The sequence below is a fragment of the Phycodurus eques genome, chromosome 16, assembly GCF_024500275.1.
Source record: "Phycodurus eques isolate BA_2022a chromosome 16, UOR_Pequ_1.1, whole genome shotgun sequence".
NCBI classification, from domain to species: Eukaryota; Metazoa; Chordata; class Actinopteri; order Syngnathiformes; family Syngnathidae; genus Phycodurus; species Phycodurus eques.
This window is the reverse complement of record NC_084540.1, coordinates 11,221,535-11,238,809: the sequence shown is the minus strand read 5'-3', so window position 1 is coordinate 11,238,809 and position 17,275 is coordinate 11,221,535. Positions and strand designations below refer to the sequence as shown.

Sequence of the window (17,275 nt, the reverse complement as noted above, 5' to 3'; positions counted from 1 at the left end):
TATACTATGCCTGCCAACATGCAACATTTTAATGTAATACTTCAATATGTGTTGGATAACAATGAACTCAGAACTAATTGTCAATTTAATACGTCTATTTTCGTGCAATTACACGCAAACATAACTCGTCACGCCCACCCGCGGTTCCTCTATTCAATGCTGTGTATTTAGTTTGTTTTAGCACACAAGTTAACTGGACGGGGGCTGGCTCCCGAAAAGAAACGGAATACTGGGCGTAACTCCGCTTGGCTAAGCGGACCGTACACACAAATCTAACGCCCCTGCATCACCGTAGCTCAGCACGCGCATTTACGCTTGGTGCTCAGACCAAATCCGAGCTCGCGCACGCAATCCGTTTCCACTTCGGGTGGTGTCGAGAAAGGGCCCCGCTTCTCTTGACTCCGCATATTCCACTCTCTTCAAGCCTCAACTCGAGACGTCAAATCTTGCCGTTCCGTCGGTGAAAACTCCCTGACAGCGCGCAGCGGCTTAAAGAGGAAGAATGGCGGATTCGAGCAGCACCGCAGCGGTCGGGGCCGCAGCCTCAGCCTCCAACAGCGCTACCGCTGCCGGGGCGGCTGGCACTGTTGCGCATGATGGAGCGCCGGGGGCTGCGGGACCGAAAGCCCCGTCCGAATCTGTGAAGGGCCAGATATTTGACGTGGGCCCCCGCTACACCAACCTGTCTTACATCGGGGAGGGGGCTTATGGAATGGTGTGGTGAGTACAATACTAGTTCTCTCTAACGGTCTCGCGAACTATCACAATCGAGACTGCCAGTTGTTGTTGTTGTTGTTGTTGTTTTTTTCCCCCCACTATCGCACAGTTCATTGTTGCAATGTTGAGCGAAGTGCTACCCACCGAACTACAGCCCTGTTTTCACGTACACGTCGCTTGATAGAAATGAGGCTGTTTTGTGGCAGGTTAGCAGGTTAGCAAAGTAGCTACAGGCGTGGCTATGAGCTTTACAGGAAACGCTATAGAGAAGCTTGGCGCAGGACGCAGTTTTGCTGTCTGAGCATAGCTTCTCCCCTCCACCTCCCCACCCCCACAAGTCGAATTCAGCCACACTTTCACCGAATGTATGCAAGGGACACCATAATCCCACGGGTTACCGCACATAGACCGATTGCTAAAAAAACCCATAATCGGCTGTGCAGAAATCGGGTTTGCCAAGGGGATTGGCGACTTGCAGCGAGGCCTCCACTCTGCTGTTATCGCTGCTGGCGATCTCCAGCCTTGTGTGGGCACGTTGAACAAACCTGTTGCGCACGATACGATTTCACTGCCAACTCACTGCTGTGAACATGGCCACAAGTTACAGGGGGGGGGGGGGGGCATTTGGCCCCACTCCAGGATACAGTCATCAGCGAGAAGGATTGTGACGACGTTTAGTAGTGATGTTTTGGTGTGTGTCACTGTGATCATGCGATTTTGCTGGTGTGGATATTTTAGGCGCACTCTACGCAAAAGTATTCAACACTCTCGACTCGAGTAGGAGGAAATACAGAACTTGTGTAAAAAGATTTAAAGAAAAGTAGAAGTACTGTACTGATTTAACGTCTTTACTCAAGTTGACAAGTACAAACTTTGAAATGTACAAAAGTAAAAATTAGTTTTTACTGTCAATTATATACAATACCTGTTTTGATGACATGCCACCATGAAAAAATACCTCTCTGCACACAAACTAGTTTCCTTCTTTTAGCAACTTGCATAATGCATGACTGAGAGAGAAAAATCACTGGACACCTTATCAAAACATGTTCCCGTCACTTTGATAATGTTGTGAACAACAACAAAATAAGTTCAATTAGCATATGATAACAACTGATAAAATACACTAGAAAAATATTCAACCCCAGAAACTTAGGATTTGTAGCCTGGCATAATGAATTCAACCACAAATAATTTTTGGAACCGTCCACAATAAAAATATTCCTACAATAAACCAATGGATTGGGAATATCTTGAGTCTCCAAATCTCTTGCGTCATCATCGTTAATGCTTCCTGGTTCACGTCTCTCCATGTTATTGCTGTCGCTGTTTTTCAGCCTTAAGTCCCCTAGATTTCAATCCATCCATTTTCTGTACCGCTTATCCTCACAAGGGTCACGGGCATGCTGGAGCCTATCCCAGCTATCTGCGGGTAGGAGGCGGGGTACACCCTGAACTGGTTGCCAACCAATCGCAGGACACATATAAACAAACAACCATTCACACTCACGTTCACACCTGCGGGCAATTTCCATAAGTCAAAATCTCAACCTGCGGTTGACTTGACCTTACATCTTTTTTTTTTCCTTTTTTTTAAAATATATATATAAATTGTTGTGTTGTCATCGGCAGGTTTGGAAAGGTAACAAGCCTCTTTTGACAAAGTCACAAGTATGAAGTGGAGATACTGAATTTTTTCAAATACAAGGCCTAAAAGTAAAAGGTTGTCATGAAAATAAATACTCAAGTACAGATACCCGATAAATCAACTGAAGTAGTACAATAACAAGATGAGTATTAGTACTAGTATTTGTACTTTACTTTCCACTACTGCTCACTAATAGATGACAAATTTCTTGTTTACCTCCTAACCGTTGTAAATCACAGGCATGTGTGTGAAGTGATCATGATAATTTCACTGTTGTTCAAGTCTGTCTACTCCATTGACATGTATCTTCATAATATGTACAGTGTGTGTACAGTATATGCAGATACAAATAAATAGTTGGACATGTAGAAGATCTGAAATATTGAACTGTACTGGGATGCATGTTGGTGGTTAGCATGTGTTACAGTTCTTAGGCCTGGCGTTTGAATCTTTGCTCTTGTGTGTGTTTTCTCTGGTTTCTCGGGCTACCTCCCACATTCCAAAAATGTGCATGTTAGGTTACTTGAAGACTCAAAATTATCAATAGGTGTGGCAGTGAGTGTAAATGGTTGTTTCGGTATATGTTCCCTGTGATTGACTGGCGACCACTCCAGGGTGTACTCAACCTCTTGCCAAAAGTCAGCTGGGATAGGTTCCAGCTCACCTCCGACCCCAATGAGGACAAGTGCTATAGAAAATGAATGGATGGACACTTGTATAGCACTTCTTAGGACATCCAAAGACACGTAAAATCAGAATTTTTTTGTGCACTGCTAACACGATGCAGAGCAAAACAAATCTTTCCCAAATCAGGTGTAACCTGAGTACAGTACTCTTCAAGGAAGGAAAGCCGAATCAGTGCAAGCTGTCGAATTCTTTGTCTGCCTTTAACAAACTTAACTGCTTGCTCCAATTAGAATGCACCAATTGTCAGTGTTGTTTTTGAAAGCAAATAATCATCCTCTTCTGCTTCACTGACACTCATGTCCTCATTTGAGGCATAACCCGACTCCAGATGATGTGTGAGAATTGGCACTGTTTTTTTTCAGAATTCTCATGCACATACTGGCACACCAGTCTGTTAGAGAGATCTTGCATTTTTTTATGTCCGTGCGTGTTAGGAAAACAATGTCAAGAATCTTTTCCATATTAGCTGCATAGAGCAAGATTACTCCCTAGACCAGGTTATCGGTAATATTTGTAAAAACAGTGTAATATTCTTTTGAAGCGAGATGAATTCAGGTTTCCCTTTAATCCATTGCCATTTCATGAGCACTACCTGGTCTCGTCTTTATTACTTGTTCACCTACTCCAAACAGTGTAGGTGTAGCATACACCTCCAGTTGTTCACAGCAAAGCGATGTGTCACATGCGCATCTCTGCATATGAGACTTCTACAACGCCCTTTCATCAGCCACGGTCTTGGTATAGTGTATGAATCCTGCAGTGTGTAACATGAGCCCTGTTTTGTGCCTCTCTTCTCCACATCCAGTTCTGCCCTAGACCACATGACAAACCAGCGAGTAGCCATCAAGAAAATCAGCCCTTTTGAGCACCAAACATACTGCCAGCGTACATTGAGAGAGATCAAGATCCTGCTGCGTTTCAACCATGAGAATATCATCGGTATCAATGACATTCTAAGGGCTCGCCACATCGACAATATGAGAGATGTGTATCCTTTCCTTTCAAGCTCTTATCTGCTGCTTCCTGTTCATGTACATATTAAGTCACGTACACTTGAGTCACTTGGTTTCTCGTCAGTTGCTCATACATCCTGGGCATAATTTCCAAAACTAGTTTTGACATTTAACATCTGTTGCACTGTTTTTGGGTTTGGTGCAGCCAGAGATAATGCACCTAAGTTATTGCAGCACTTATGTGAGGCAGAATGCTAGTCAGTAGATCCCAGGTGTCTCACAAAAGAGGAAAGCTACAACACGAACAGCTTAACTTGCTGCTAATCCACTTAAATGTACACTAATCAGCACAATACATCTCTAAAAATGATGGTTGTTGTTCTTCGTGTGTGAATCTATAGGTCCCTCAATGTGGCTCAAAATGATCAAGACACTGCCACGCATTAAACCACATCAGCACTGCATTTGGCTATTTCTAGAATTTCTGTTTCCATAGTTCACAGGGTTGTATGACAGAAGACCGATAAGATTTTACAAGATGAGAAATCCTGTGCTACAAGTCAAACTCCTTACCCTTCACGATTTGTGGCTGAAATGAATCTAAGCTTGTTATTGAGTGATTTGGCCAAATGTATACAACACACAGTTATGTTAATCATGTCAGTCACGATGGCGGAGTAACTTCTACAGAGCTGTTTCATAATGTCTGTGTCAAAGATGCACAACACTGGGATCCTCCTTGACTTAAGTGTACCTCTAGTTACATCGTGCAGACACTGATGGAGACAGACTTGTACAAGCTGCTCAAGACCCAGAAGCTGAGCAACGACCACGTTTGCTATTTCCTCTACCAGATCCTGCGAGGACTCAAGTACATTCACTCAGCCAACGTGTTGCACCGGGACCTCAAGCCCTCCAATCTGCTCATCAACACCACTTGCGACCTCAAGGTCAGGCCTCACTAGCCTTGCGCATACACATCTACATTCCCTTATTTATCTATTTACAATCGGATAACCAGTATATAAAGCAGAAAATGGCACACGTCTTTGTTTGATAGCAGGGCGAGTTAATTTCTACATGATTGTCAGCCCAGTAAGAAGTTGATGGGTGTTGGCTCCAGAGAATTAAAACACAGGGATTGTTCGTGTTCATGATATCACAGTACAGTCTACAACATGACAACATGTGTGACAATGTCATTGACATGTTTTTTTTTTAGAGAAGTATTATGTATTTAAAAAAAAAAAACTTTTTTGTTAATTGAAAATGTTATTCAAAAAAGATTTTTTTATTTACAGCATTTTGTTTCCGTTATGGTTGTTTTTTTTAAAAAGTGCTCTATGAATAAAGTTGAATTGAATTGAGAACATTATGAAAAAAGAGGCATGGTTTGCCACTGTTGTGCACTAAGTCAATATGTTAACCAGACATTCCTCTGTCAAGCACATTCAATGTCATTCATAGATACTTCTGAAAACGGTGTGCATGTCACACACTGAACTGGTGTATATAATTGATACAAAACAATGTTCAATAAATATTTCAAGTGAATATTTTCATAGTGGTAGCATTATTGTATAGTGCTGTTTTATTGTGTAAATATACACTTCCTTCGGGATTTAAATGATAAAAACTCAGTTATTAACCTGAAGGTTGGGATGGAAGAAAATTTTAAAATGGCGCTTAATAGCTAAAAGGTTTTTCAGCACTGTATTAATGTTTATGTTATAGCTGCACCTCTATGACAAAAAATAATTAGCTTTCCATTGAAATTCAAAGAGGTTGTCTATTTCTGCCCAGTCAAATCAGAATTGGAGTTGGATAGAGGGTATTTTAGGATATGTAGAGCACACGTCAAGAAAGGCAAAGTCATTAACAGTAAAAAAAACAAAAAAAAAAATATATATATATATATATATATATAATAAAGAAATTAATCACTCAATAACATCTAGCATAAATTTTTCTTCATTATGTTGTTAAATGGTCTGAGGTTACTGTATGTAGCTGTATACAAACAGGTAGGGTTCTCTCTCGGTCTGTTGTTCAGCTACCCAGCACACTTGTGAGCTCTCATTAGGCAAACTTGAAGCCTCGGATTAGCTGATCATGTGGGAAGAGGAGAACAAAAGCGGCACCTGTTGCAGTGGCTTTCAAATGCATTTTACTCATGCGCATAACTACATGTAGTCCTCCAGCACAAATAGCTATTTGTACTAATCTCGTTCAATATTCTTACATGCAATATTGTGGAATTTTCAAGTTTACATAATGGATACAATACTGTTCTAGACGGGATTACCAGTAAACCATCCAGTGAATGCAGTCAGAGAGTATGAGACAATAAAATAACTTTTAATCTATTAATTAGTCTGTATGTTGGAATTTGGCGGCACGGTGTACGACTGGTTAGAGCGTCAGCCTCACAGTTCTGAGGACCCGGGTTCAATCCCCGGCCCCGCCTGTGTGGAGTTTGCATGTTCTCCACGTGCCTGCGTGCGTTTTCTCCGGGCACTCCGGTTTCCTCCCACATCCCAAAAACATGCATTAATTGGAGACTCTAAATTACCCGTAGGTGTGACTGTGAGTGCGAATGGTTGTTTGTTTGTATGTGCCCTGCGATTGGCTGGCAACCAGTTCAGGGTGGACCCTGCCTCCTGCCCGATGACAGCTGGGATAGGCTCCAGCACGCCCGCGACCCTAGTGAGGAGAAGCGGCTCAGAAAATAGATGGATGGATGGATGGATGTTGGAATTTTGTTTGTCACCAAAGAAACATGATTATGAATAAATCTTAATTTTGTTATATTTTAGCCATGTTGATAGTTTATTGTCAGCAAAAAAAAGTTTGAGGTATATATTGTAAAAACCAAAATATTGATGGTGCTTCTTTTGTCCTAAGATTTGTGACTTTGGCCTGGCACGAATTGCTGACCCTGAGCACGACCACACAGGATTCTTGACCGAGTATGTAGCCACACGTTGGTACAGGGCTCCAGAAATCATGCTTAACTCAAAGGTTAGTGTGCGCGTTTGTGTGTCTGTGTGGGACTGAGCAGATTGTCAATTTGTTGACTGTCTGTGCCTCAGGGATACTCCAAGTCTATTGACATCTGGTCTGTGGGCTGCATCCTGGCTGAAATGTTATCAAACAAGCCAATTTTCCCTGGGAAACATTACCTGGATCAGCTCAACCACATTCTCGGTGAGCTCTCATCCTTGTTGTGGATGAACACGAAAACACCCAAAGTAGCCATTTTAAAAATGCTTCTGATTCTTCCTCTGTGCAGGTGTCCTTGGCTCTCCATCCCAGGAAGATCTGAACTGCATTATCAACACGAAAGCCCGAAACTATCTGCAGTCTCTCCCCGAAAAACCCAAGATCCCCTGGGAGAAGCTTTTCTGCAGGGGTGACTCAAAAGGTAATGTAACAAGAGTACAACTTGCCTAAGACGAATCAACCAAGATTAATGTAATAAATGGAAAAGCACCTGTCGACAAACCTCGAATACAAAATGGAAACGAATCCTGACTACATTTGTATACTAGAAAGGCGCTGTATGTCCGTTCTAACAACGCAAATTTGGATCATCATGGGGCATGTTCATATAATGGGGAAGTAATTATTTAATCCCCTGTTGATTTTATAAATTTGTACTCTTACAAATAAATGAATGGTCTCCAATTTTGAGGGGTTTATTTTAACAGAATATCAAACAAAACAATATGTATTACCGTATTTTCACGACCATAAGGCATACCGTATTAAAAGTCCACGCCAGGTTCCCTCTCGTCATTCAGTCTCGTTGCCGTGCGGCTCCTCAGAAATGATGCCAGCTTTTACGAAAGCTCGAACAACAATGCAAGCAGAAACGTTAGCCCAAGCATCCACAATCCATTCACAAATTGTGGCGTAAGTCGCCCGGCGCTGCCTCCTCGTCTTAGTAAAGCTGTGTTCGCCATCTGTCACCCATGGCTCCCATGCCGCTCACAACTTCACTTTGAACACCCTGTTTACACCGATGTCAGCGGTTGGAGTTCCTTTGTCAAGCCTCCCGGAATGATGGCAAGCTCCGAGTTATTGCACTCAGTCGAATGGTGACTGTAGAGGCGCGTCTCCCGACTGTTCTTTGCTCATTAATCCATTGCTTGAGTTGGTAGTCTAACTCGGGCCACCTCGCCTTGTTTCTGCGGAAACTCAGCTTCGTCTTCTTGACTTGGCGAAGCTCGTTTTCCTGTTTCCTCCACTTGCGAACCATGGATTCGTTGATCTTGAATTCTCTCGCGGCTGCTCGATTCCCATGTTCCTCCGCGTAACTGACAACTTGCAGGTTAAACTGTGCTTCGTAAGCATGTCTCTTCATAGGTGCCATTTTCGGGGGTCCTTAGCCAAACTGATGCACATACCGGAACTATATACCTACTGGGGGCGTGTCTTTAGCGTCCTCTGTCACACGCACCCTTCCCCCTTTACGTCCGCGTGCTGTCCTCAGTCACGTCCGCCTTCCTCTATATAAGCAGCATGTTGGCAGGAAATGCTCCCAGTCAGTCAAGCGGAGCGATCATCAAAGTCACACAACAACATTTACAGATTTTTTAACTCTGTGCACACATAAGGTGTGCCGCATTATAAGGCGCCCCGTCCATTTTGGAGAAAATATAAGACTTTTAAGTGCGGCTTATGATCGTGAAAATACGGTATTTAATCATCAACCAACCAGTCAGTACTCTGTTTCCCGCAAACCTGTTACGTGCCCATACAGTACACAGATTCGTTCTGTCACTTGTAAAAGAGTCCTTGTCCAGAATTGATGTCTTCTGTTTGTGAACTCTCCAACACAAAGGAGGTCAAGAATGATTGTACGTGTACCTGCAGAAGGCTGAAATGGGCTACAAGAGCATCAGTTAAGAAGCTTAGTGAAAAGGAAACAACTTGGTTTGATTGTTTGTAAATGGAACAATCCAAAATAACATTCAGTCACCCTAAGTCTGCAGCTCCTTGCAAAATGTCACTGGGCTATGAATAATAATGACAAAGGTGAGAAATTGGTTCTCAAGGCAGATGGCACACCCCCCTGCTCAATGTACAAGCCTGTCTGAGGTTTACACATGAACACCTAAGTGATTTTAGTGGCTGAATGTGATTTGGTGGGATGAGACCACACGAGCGCTCTAAGGCCACAAATTGATCCAGTGTTTTTGGAGGCCGAGAAAAGAACATCAACCTCATAGTCAAACACTAAGGTGGAAATATGCTATTTTTCTACTAAGACTACACAGTGACCAGTGGATGGGTCATGTACCACAAAACCTTGGAATAGAACTTCCCTCAGTAAGAACACTGAAGATGGGTTGTCAACAAGAAGTACATTAAGGTCATCGAGTGGCCTAGCCAGTCTCCAGACTGTAGTCCTTTATCCTGAAGTCATTCTGTCTCTCTGGTAAAATACATAGACTATAAAAAATACAGATGTCTGTCAACTCCCACCTCCGACAGAACTTTGCTCATGTTCTCGGGAGATCGGCAGGCGGATCGCTGCAGCGTCTTCAGTGATGCGGACTTTGTATCGATCCGTTGTGGTAAAGAAGGAGCTAAGCCGAAAGGCGAAGCTCTCTATTTACTGGTCGATCTACATTCCTACCCTGACCTATGGTCACGAGCTGTGGGTCGTGACCGAAAGAACAAGATCCCGGATACAAGCGGCCGAAATGAGTTTCCTCCGCAGGGTGTCCTGGCTCTCCCTTAGAGAGAGGGTGAGAAGCTCGGTCATCCGGGATGATCTCAGAGTAGAGCCGCTGGTCATCCACATCGAGAGGAGCCAGATGAGGTGGCTGGGGCATCTGATTCGGATGCCTCCCTGGTGAGGTGTTCCGGGCACGTCCCACCGGGAGGAGACCCTGGGGAAGACCCAGGACACGTTGGAGAGACTACATCCTTCGGCTGGCCTGGGAACGCCTCGGGATCCCCCCCGAAGAGCTGGATGAAGTGGCTGGGGAGAGGAAAGTCTGGGCATCCCTGCTAAAGCTACTGCCCCCGTGACCCGACCTCGGATAAGCGGTAGAAAATGGATGGATGGATGTCTATTGGGAAGTGGACAAACATAGAAGTAGGCAACCAAATAATTATTTCTCCCACTGTAAATAATCACCACTGGCTAGTGTCTAAACTGTGAGTTAAAGATTTATTCATTAGTCACAAAGAAATAAAAAAAAATCCTATCTTGAATCTAGCAATATTAATAAAAGTGGTGGAAAATCTTGGATCTTTATCCTTTTGTCCTATTTATCATGACTGCCACTCCCCCTTCATAATGTTTCATAGAATGTGGTTAAGTAGTTTTGTCTGTACATTTAAGTATTGTTTACAGGTCTGCAGTGACAAAGTACTTTTTTAAATAGATGGGCCAAAGAGGTTTTTTTTTTTCACTTCCGTATTATTTCTGATTTCTAATGCAAGCTTTTAACTATGTAATGCAGCTTTGGACCTGCTGGGCCGCATGTTGACCTTTAACCCCAACAAGCGTATCAGTGTTGAAGAGGCGCTGGCTCATCCTTATCTGGAGCAGTACTACGACCCCACAGATGAGGTATGCTCTCCCAAAAAAAACAACAACAAAAAACACATACCTTTTCGAAATTAATGATTGCCCTCTTTAGTCTGTCAGCGTTATTCCAACGGATTGTCATTTGACTACATTTCAAATGATTACAATTTGGATTGATTAATTGGGATCCAATGTTTTCATTATTCTTATTCTTCGGCCAGCTTCAACTACGCAGCCACACTTGCTCAATATAATGAGGTTCAATATAAGAGCTGCATCAAATATTCTGCTTTTACAAAGTTAATAATTACCAGTTTTGATTTACACTGTCAAGACAATATATAATATACTGCATCCTCTTGAGATCTGTGTCTAATATTCTAGTTACCTCAGTTACTTACATAAGAGTCAAATATTAGGAAGAACCTTCAGTATAATGCAGTACCGTTCTGCACCATTGCAAACTAGAGTGCTTTATGTATTTAGCTCATGTTCCCAGAGCTGCAATGTTGTTGTTTTTTTCTTGTTGGTTTTTTTCCACGTTGGAAACTAGTTGATTATGAATCAGTAGCCCCTCCACTGGATGAAGCTCCTCCATTTTGCCTTAATTGCTTCCAGATGCGATAAATCAGCAATTCCACACTATCAACAATTCTTAATCAATTAAACGCTTCACCGATTATTACACTCAGCCCTAATTGTTATAGTCGCCCTGATGTCTGCATGAGTGTTTGAGTTTCAAGTCATGCGCTTTGGTTTGAAGTTGTGTTTCTGCTTTGTATTGGAGAGTTTCTTATTGTAAATGTTTGCAATAAGAGAGCGGTTAAAGCATCACTAATCACATCCCAGCAGATTATGTAAACTGATACAAATGTCAGCACTGCACCACACCAATTAAAATTGTAAGCCTATCAAAAAAAAAGAGACTCATTGTGGTGTTGTCCTCGTATCACTTATCCTTTGCTGAGACAAACCTCATGAAACCTTGACAAATATCATAATTATAGAGCTTTATTGGACTCTTGCTTGACATAATCTGCTTTTGTGTCTATGTATGTATGTTTGTAGCCAGTGGCAGAAGAGCCCTTCACTTTCACCATGGAGCTGGATGACCTTCCCAAGGAGAAACTGAAGGAACTCATATTTGAAGAGACGTCCCGCTTCCAGGAAACCTACCAGGGCTCCTGAGACACACGGGTACGTTTAAAAAGAGGTCCGTCCCCTTGCACGCATGCACACCAACAGTTTTATTTGGTGTATGGGAATCTTTTAACTGCAGATGATAGAAGAAATGTAAGTGAATAGGTAACTGTAAGACACTGTGATAAGAGATTGGTCAATATCACTATAAAGGTGCCTTTGGTGTCCTCATCAATTACTCAGTCATCATGAACATGTAACTGAATAATGAACCTCTGAGGTCTTACTATACATGACCAAACATTTGCACACATACCCTACCACTATAAAGATAAGTCTCTTAAAATGTTTTTCCATTCACTTCATACCTTTTTTCCCCCCCCAATTGGATTTACGTGATTTTTGGCCCACACACTGCTCTGATAACTACAGTAGGTGTCATAAGTGGTTAAATGTTACTAATTTTTTTATTTTATTTTGTTTACATGGTTTTACTGGCCACAACAAGTTATTTAATAAAACGAGTCATTTGATATTTTTATAATCACATTTAACGTGTCCCTGAAATTGCTGTCCACCCTGTCATTATGGGGTAACTGTTTTCTGTTTTTATTGCTACCAGGATTTTGTCTTTCTTCAATGGAGACTGAAACAGTGGCTAGTTGCAGAATAAATATTTACACTCAGGCTATGTTTTGTAATTTTCATGACCACTCTGTCATAGTGAAATATCAATTGATATAAAGAGTGTAAATCTTTTTAAAAATAAGGTATATTTGTTAAACAGTACACAGCCAGATTGCTAACTGACTCGTTGCTAAGTGAAGGTCCACCACATGCTCATTAAACGCTAACATTAGGCAAAAATATCCACCCTGTCAATGTCCACCCTGTCAGCAAGCTCTCAGTTATTTTACTGTTTACATGTACATTGTCTGCCTGTAGTTACTTTTTTGTGTGTGTGAGCTTGACCAATATGCATTTCTAACAACATAACATCTACTTAATACAATGAATATGAAGTTCAATATAAAATCTCTACTTTTGGGGGGGGTAGTGGGGAAGTGTCAAATGAACCTTAGGGTGATATTGACCCAGGGAATGGGGGGAAAAAAAGAGAGAAATTGTGTTGTAATAGGAGGCAGTCGATATAGTGTCCCACTGTGAAGGGATCTTGAAAGTGCTTGAATTTGGCTAAAGAAAATATACTTCTTTCCTTTCCTCTTTCCATCCTTTAGTCAAAAAGGGTGTAAATGCCAACCACAGGCTTGGAACCTGAAGACCCCCAGATGACATGCTTAAATACAAGAAAATGCATCCTCAAGAATCCAAGGAAAAGAAAAACTATGAACATTAACTGCTTTTCTTTCCATTTCCACTGCAAGAAAGCTAAGTGTTTAACTTTGATTTGTGTCGTTAGGCGGGGCCGTCGTGTCTCTTTACTCAGTACTCCCCCCCCTCCTTTAAAAAACATTCTTCGGTTTCCTGTTCAGTGTCCCAGCTCGTCCTACCCCTCTCCATCATAATCAGCTCTCATTATCCGCTCAATCTCTTTTTCGCAGTTTTTTTCCAACTCTCTTGCTTCTATTCTCATAAACTACTCTTCCTTATTAACCAACACCATTACTCTGTTGTCTTGCTACATACGTGTACGTTAGAACTTGCAATCGAGGGCTAAAAGAATGGGGGTGCTTATTGTGTGGGTTCATGTACATTAGATACAAAATATAAAAAAAAAAGTTTTTCTTTTTAAGTGGGCTCATCACAGCTTTCATTCGTACATAATTGTTTGCTTTAAAATCAGCTTACCGTAGTTGTATTTATGTGTTCTCTGGTTTATCTGTGGAAGTCATGTTGAACGTTTGACTTTCTACTGGCATGTTTGCAGGTTTACAGTTTGTATTTTTATTTTGAATGATGTTCATATGAATGCATGCATTCCTGAAATTAACCAAAGTGGATGAGAGATGCAAGGAACTAGTGTGGGAAGTAACCTTGTTATGATTTTGAACCATATAAACATTTCTTGAGCTATAGCTCAGACAAAGGGCAAACGGATTGAGCTCTCTCTCTCTCTCTCTCTCTCTCGCTCTCTCTCTCTCTCTCTCTCTCTCTTTATTTATTTGCATAAAGTTAGTCACGCTATGGTATGATAATTAGAGGCCGTCATGTTGCCAAGTCCCACAAAGTTCCAGTATACCTTTTGGATGCTTTCTGCAGATAATGTGCCCCTACCTGGTTAATAATCTGTATTAAAGGTTGTATGACCAGTAAAAGCACAAATACCACCACTGTACAGACATGAAACACCATTGAGATGCACACGCTGTTATACTTCATCACTCATTTCCTTCCTCCGCTCAATACTATATCACCAAGGAGCCACTATGGCATCCCGCTACTACATTACATCACTATATCAGTTGGTTGGCGTTTCTGTATCATTCCTCACCTGCATTTCAAGGGACCATACACAACTAAAAGTTAGGGAACTGAATTAGAATTTAATTTCAGATCATTTAAATTAAAAGTTAGGGATAATGAGCTTTCAGGGGAAATTTCATGATGAACCTGAAATGCACTATAACAACAGATTAACCTAATTTTACCTCTAAACTTGTGTATGCATGTCCAACTGTTCAGTTACAGTGCTTTATTGCAGAACTTCCTTTTTTTCTAACAGAGAGGAGAATGGCAAAATTCACGTTTAATCCATGAATGGAACAATACATTTCCTGTTTCAGTTATACATTTAAATTTAAACAGCCCTCTTCATTGTGCTGTTCATATTTTGACATCATGATGCCAAGATGACACCAGCAGGTTACACCAGATACAAAAATACTTTTTTGTTTTGTTTGTTTATTTTTATTTTTTTTATTTTTTCCCACTCCAGAGAAACTCAAATTAAGTTATTATTATTGTGGATTTTAGGTTCATCCTAAAATTTCCTCAAAATTCAAAGCCCAATATGCCTACATTTTTGGGATTAGTTTATATTCTGGAGCATGATGGGATTGTCCTATTCTACTGCGCTGTTTTGACGTTTACACTGAACTGTCAGAGAGGGCCAAATGGAAACAATATATCTACTAATGGGCTCTAATGACTGAGAAGTCAGGAAGTATTTTCAGGTTTGAATAATTTTTGCCTCAATAAATGCGTGTAGGTGTGTATGTGTGTGTCAAGTAGCTGTAGTTTTTTTTTTTTTCCTTTTTCTTTTACTAGAACGGCTCCCTCTTGTGACTACTGAGGAAACTCCATGTGATTTAAATCCATCCATCCATCAATTTTCTTCAGCGCTTATCCTCACTAGGGTCGCGGGCTGCTGGAGCCTATCCCAGCTATCATCAATCCCCAAATTACCTCCAATCTCTAGTGGTTGTGTGTGTCCCTCTCGTTTTCTTTTTGTGTTCCAATCTTCTCTGCCTGTTTATCCAGTTGCCATAGTGACCATGCCTCACTGTGCAAACAAGTGGCATTGTTTCCCATAGACTGCTTGTATATTTGCTATTTCTGTGCGTTCTCTTTTCCTGTTTGTATCACTGCTTAACTGCTGCTTGGTGGCGCGCCACCCATGGGTCCAGCTCAGTAACTGCACTGACAATGTAAAGAAAATGGACCAACATGTGCTCAGGTCCTGGCCCTGGACCGCCTGCTAGCTTCAGCCTCCCGCTTTAAAAATGTTGCCCAAAGCGTCGCTGTTCTCTCAGAAGCCATAGCCAGCACTAACTATGACTGTCCACAATGGGTGTGAGGCTTTTTTCTGCACGTGGTGAAATCCATTGATTTATTCGCCTTCCCAACACTTGCCACGCTTTACTCAAAGGGCTGCCTCCGCCCGTCCCTCCTTGTGTGCACTTCTATCCAGCCACGACTGCACGTTTGCCATTCGCTGCCACTTTTTCGACTAATCACATGACCCAATCAGCACATCTGCACTTTGTTTTTCATTTCGGTCCTCAGTCTTTCTCTCCATGTGTCCATCCTGGTCGCTCAGCTTTAAGTGTGTGTGTGTGTGTGTGTGTGTGTGTGTGTGTGTGTGTGTGTGTGTGTGAGAGAGAGAGATAGTGTCTGATTTCTGACAAGTTGGATTTCTTCACTATCATTTATCCAATATTTTTGTTTTTCAAACTTTGCGTGTTGGCTTGGACGCCGTCCCGCTTTGTGCTTTTTCATATGCGAGTATTTTTTTTCATCCAGTGCAAAGTGGGTCTTACAAAAATAATGTTTTTTTCATTTGAATATCCATCAGCCATGAGTACACAAACCCTGCTTGCTTTTCCTGTGACGTGACATCAGATGAGGTTGCCATGTTTCCCAACCAAGAGGACTGTGTTTTACAATCACATACACATAAACACACTTTGTCTGAGAAGTGTATCTGTGTGTGCCTGTGACATGTTGCACTTGAACATGCCATACACATTCACGCAGCGTGTATTTATAATTCTAGTGGCCCGTCTGTCATGCGGCCTGGTTCCAGACATGGTTGTTTTTAAATGGTGGTTCTTATTATTACCGTTGTTGTTATACTGGTGAGTTGTATTTTTTTCCATTTAATTTGATTTTTTTTTTTTAATTACTTAAAAGGGACTTAAAGTTGTATCAGTTTATATATATATATATATATATATATATATATTAGGATGTTTTTTTTTTCATAATTTCTCTTATGGATGTGATTAATAATGACAGTCTATTCAATCTGAAGGTTTTTTTTCTTGGATATTCCCTCCAAGTTCTTTATGAGGAATTATTTTTAAAGGAGTTATTTTTTGATCGTCAAAGAGATATGAGTTAAGGGTTCTAGTCTGTATATTGTATGGATATTAATAAAATTAACAAAGGATCAAAATTATATTACAAATAATTGAATAAAAATTTCCTGATACTGTTGCCGTTATGGTTTGTTCTTTCTCTTTTTCTGTTTATCCTTTATCCTAGTCTGTGTTCATGAACTTTGTCATTTAGACCTGGGATAATTTATTTCTTATTTGTTAATTTAAAAAAAATTGAATCTGGTGCCAGATGAAAAAAAGGATTTTATCCCCCCGCAGACTAATATGCATGCCACTCTTTTCATCATAGAAGTCTCCTGTTTTGTGATCACAATCACACAAGCCCGCTGTCATTGTCCACCAGAACAATAAATCAGGGCTGGGCAAACCTTTGTGCTCAGGGGCCACATATTTTTAAGACAGACAACTCGGCCAGGTAAAAATAAATAAGTAATTTTAATAGTATAATTTTTAATTGGCAAAATAATTTGTTTTTAATGTTAAATTGTTTATTTTACTAATGCTTTATGGAGGCTAATAGTTTAGTTAATTATTAATAACATTATCACCATTGCTAAATTGTATTTTTAATTAATATTTGATCAAATTAAAACAAAATTTCTCACTTTTGTATTTGTTAAATGTCAATTTTTAAATTAATTGAATTCAAATTAGCCAATTATATCATAAAATAAAATGTGTAGTTTTATTTTGTACTTATGTACAACATGTTTTAAAATGTTTTTTTATTATTATTTATAGCTAGTTTAATTAAATTCAATATAATACATAAAAAATGTGT

The 17,275-nt window shown here is 40.8% G+C and overlaps 1 protein-coding gene across 1 annotated transcript; it reads left to right on the top strand.

Annotated features, from left to right (window-relative positions):
- The first annotated feature begins 193 nt into the window (after positions 1–193).
- On the top strand, positions 194–16,583 carry mapk3 (mitogen-activated protein kinase 3). The gene is made up of 9 exons (XM_061699936.1): positions 194–720; positions 3,858–4,040; positions 4,766–4,955; positions 6,910–7,026; positions 7,098–7,212; positions 7,298–7,429; positions 10,485–10,594; positions 11,621–11,749; positions 12,931–16,583. Exons 1-8 carry the CDS (start codon positions 503–505, stop codon positions 11,738–11,740), a joined length of 1,185 nt encoding a protein of 394 aa, XP_061555920.1. The 5' UTR covers positions 194–502; the 3' UTR covers positions 11,741–11,749; positions 12,931–16,583.
- Positions 16,584–17,275: the final 692 nt, after the last annotated feature.

Bases quoted from the DNA above. Each gene is read 5' to 3' on its own strand.
- mapk3 (XM_061699936.1), top strand. From the start codon at position 503: ATGGCGGATTCGAGCAGCACCGCAGCGGTCGGGGCCGCAGCCTCAGCC. The intron at 7,213-7,297 runs GTGAGCTCTCAT...TCCTCTGTGCAG, and splicing joins TCAGCTCAACCACATTCTCG to GTGTCCTTGGCTCTCCATCC. The intron at 10,595-11,620 runs GTATGCTCTCCC...GTATGTTTGTAG, and splicing joins ACTACGACCCCACAGATGAG to CCAGTGGCAGAAGAGCCCTT.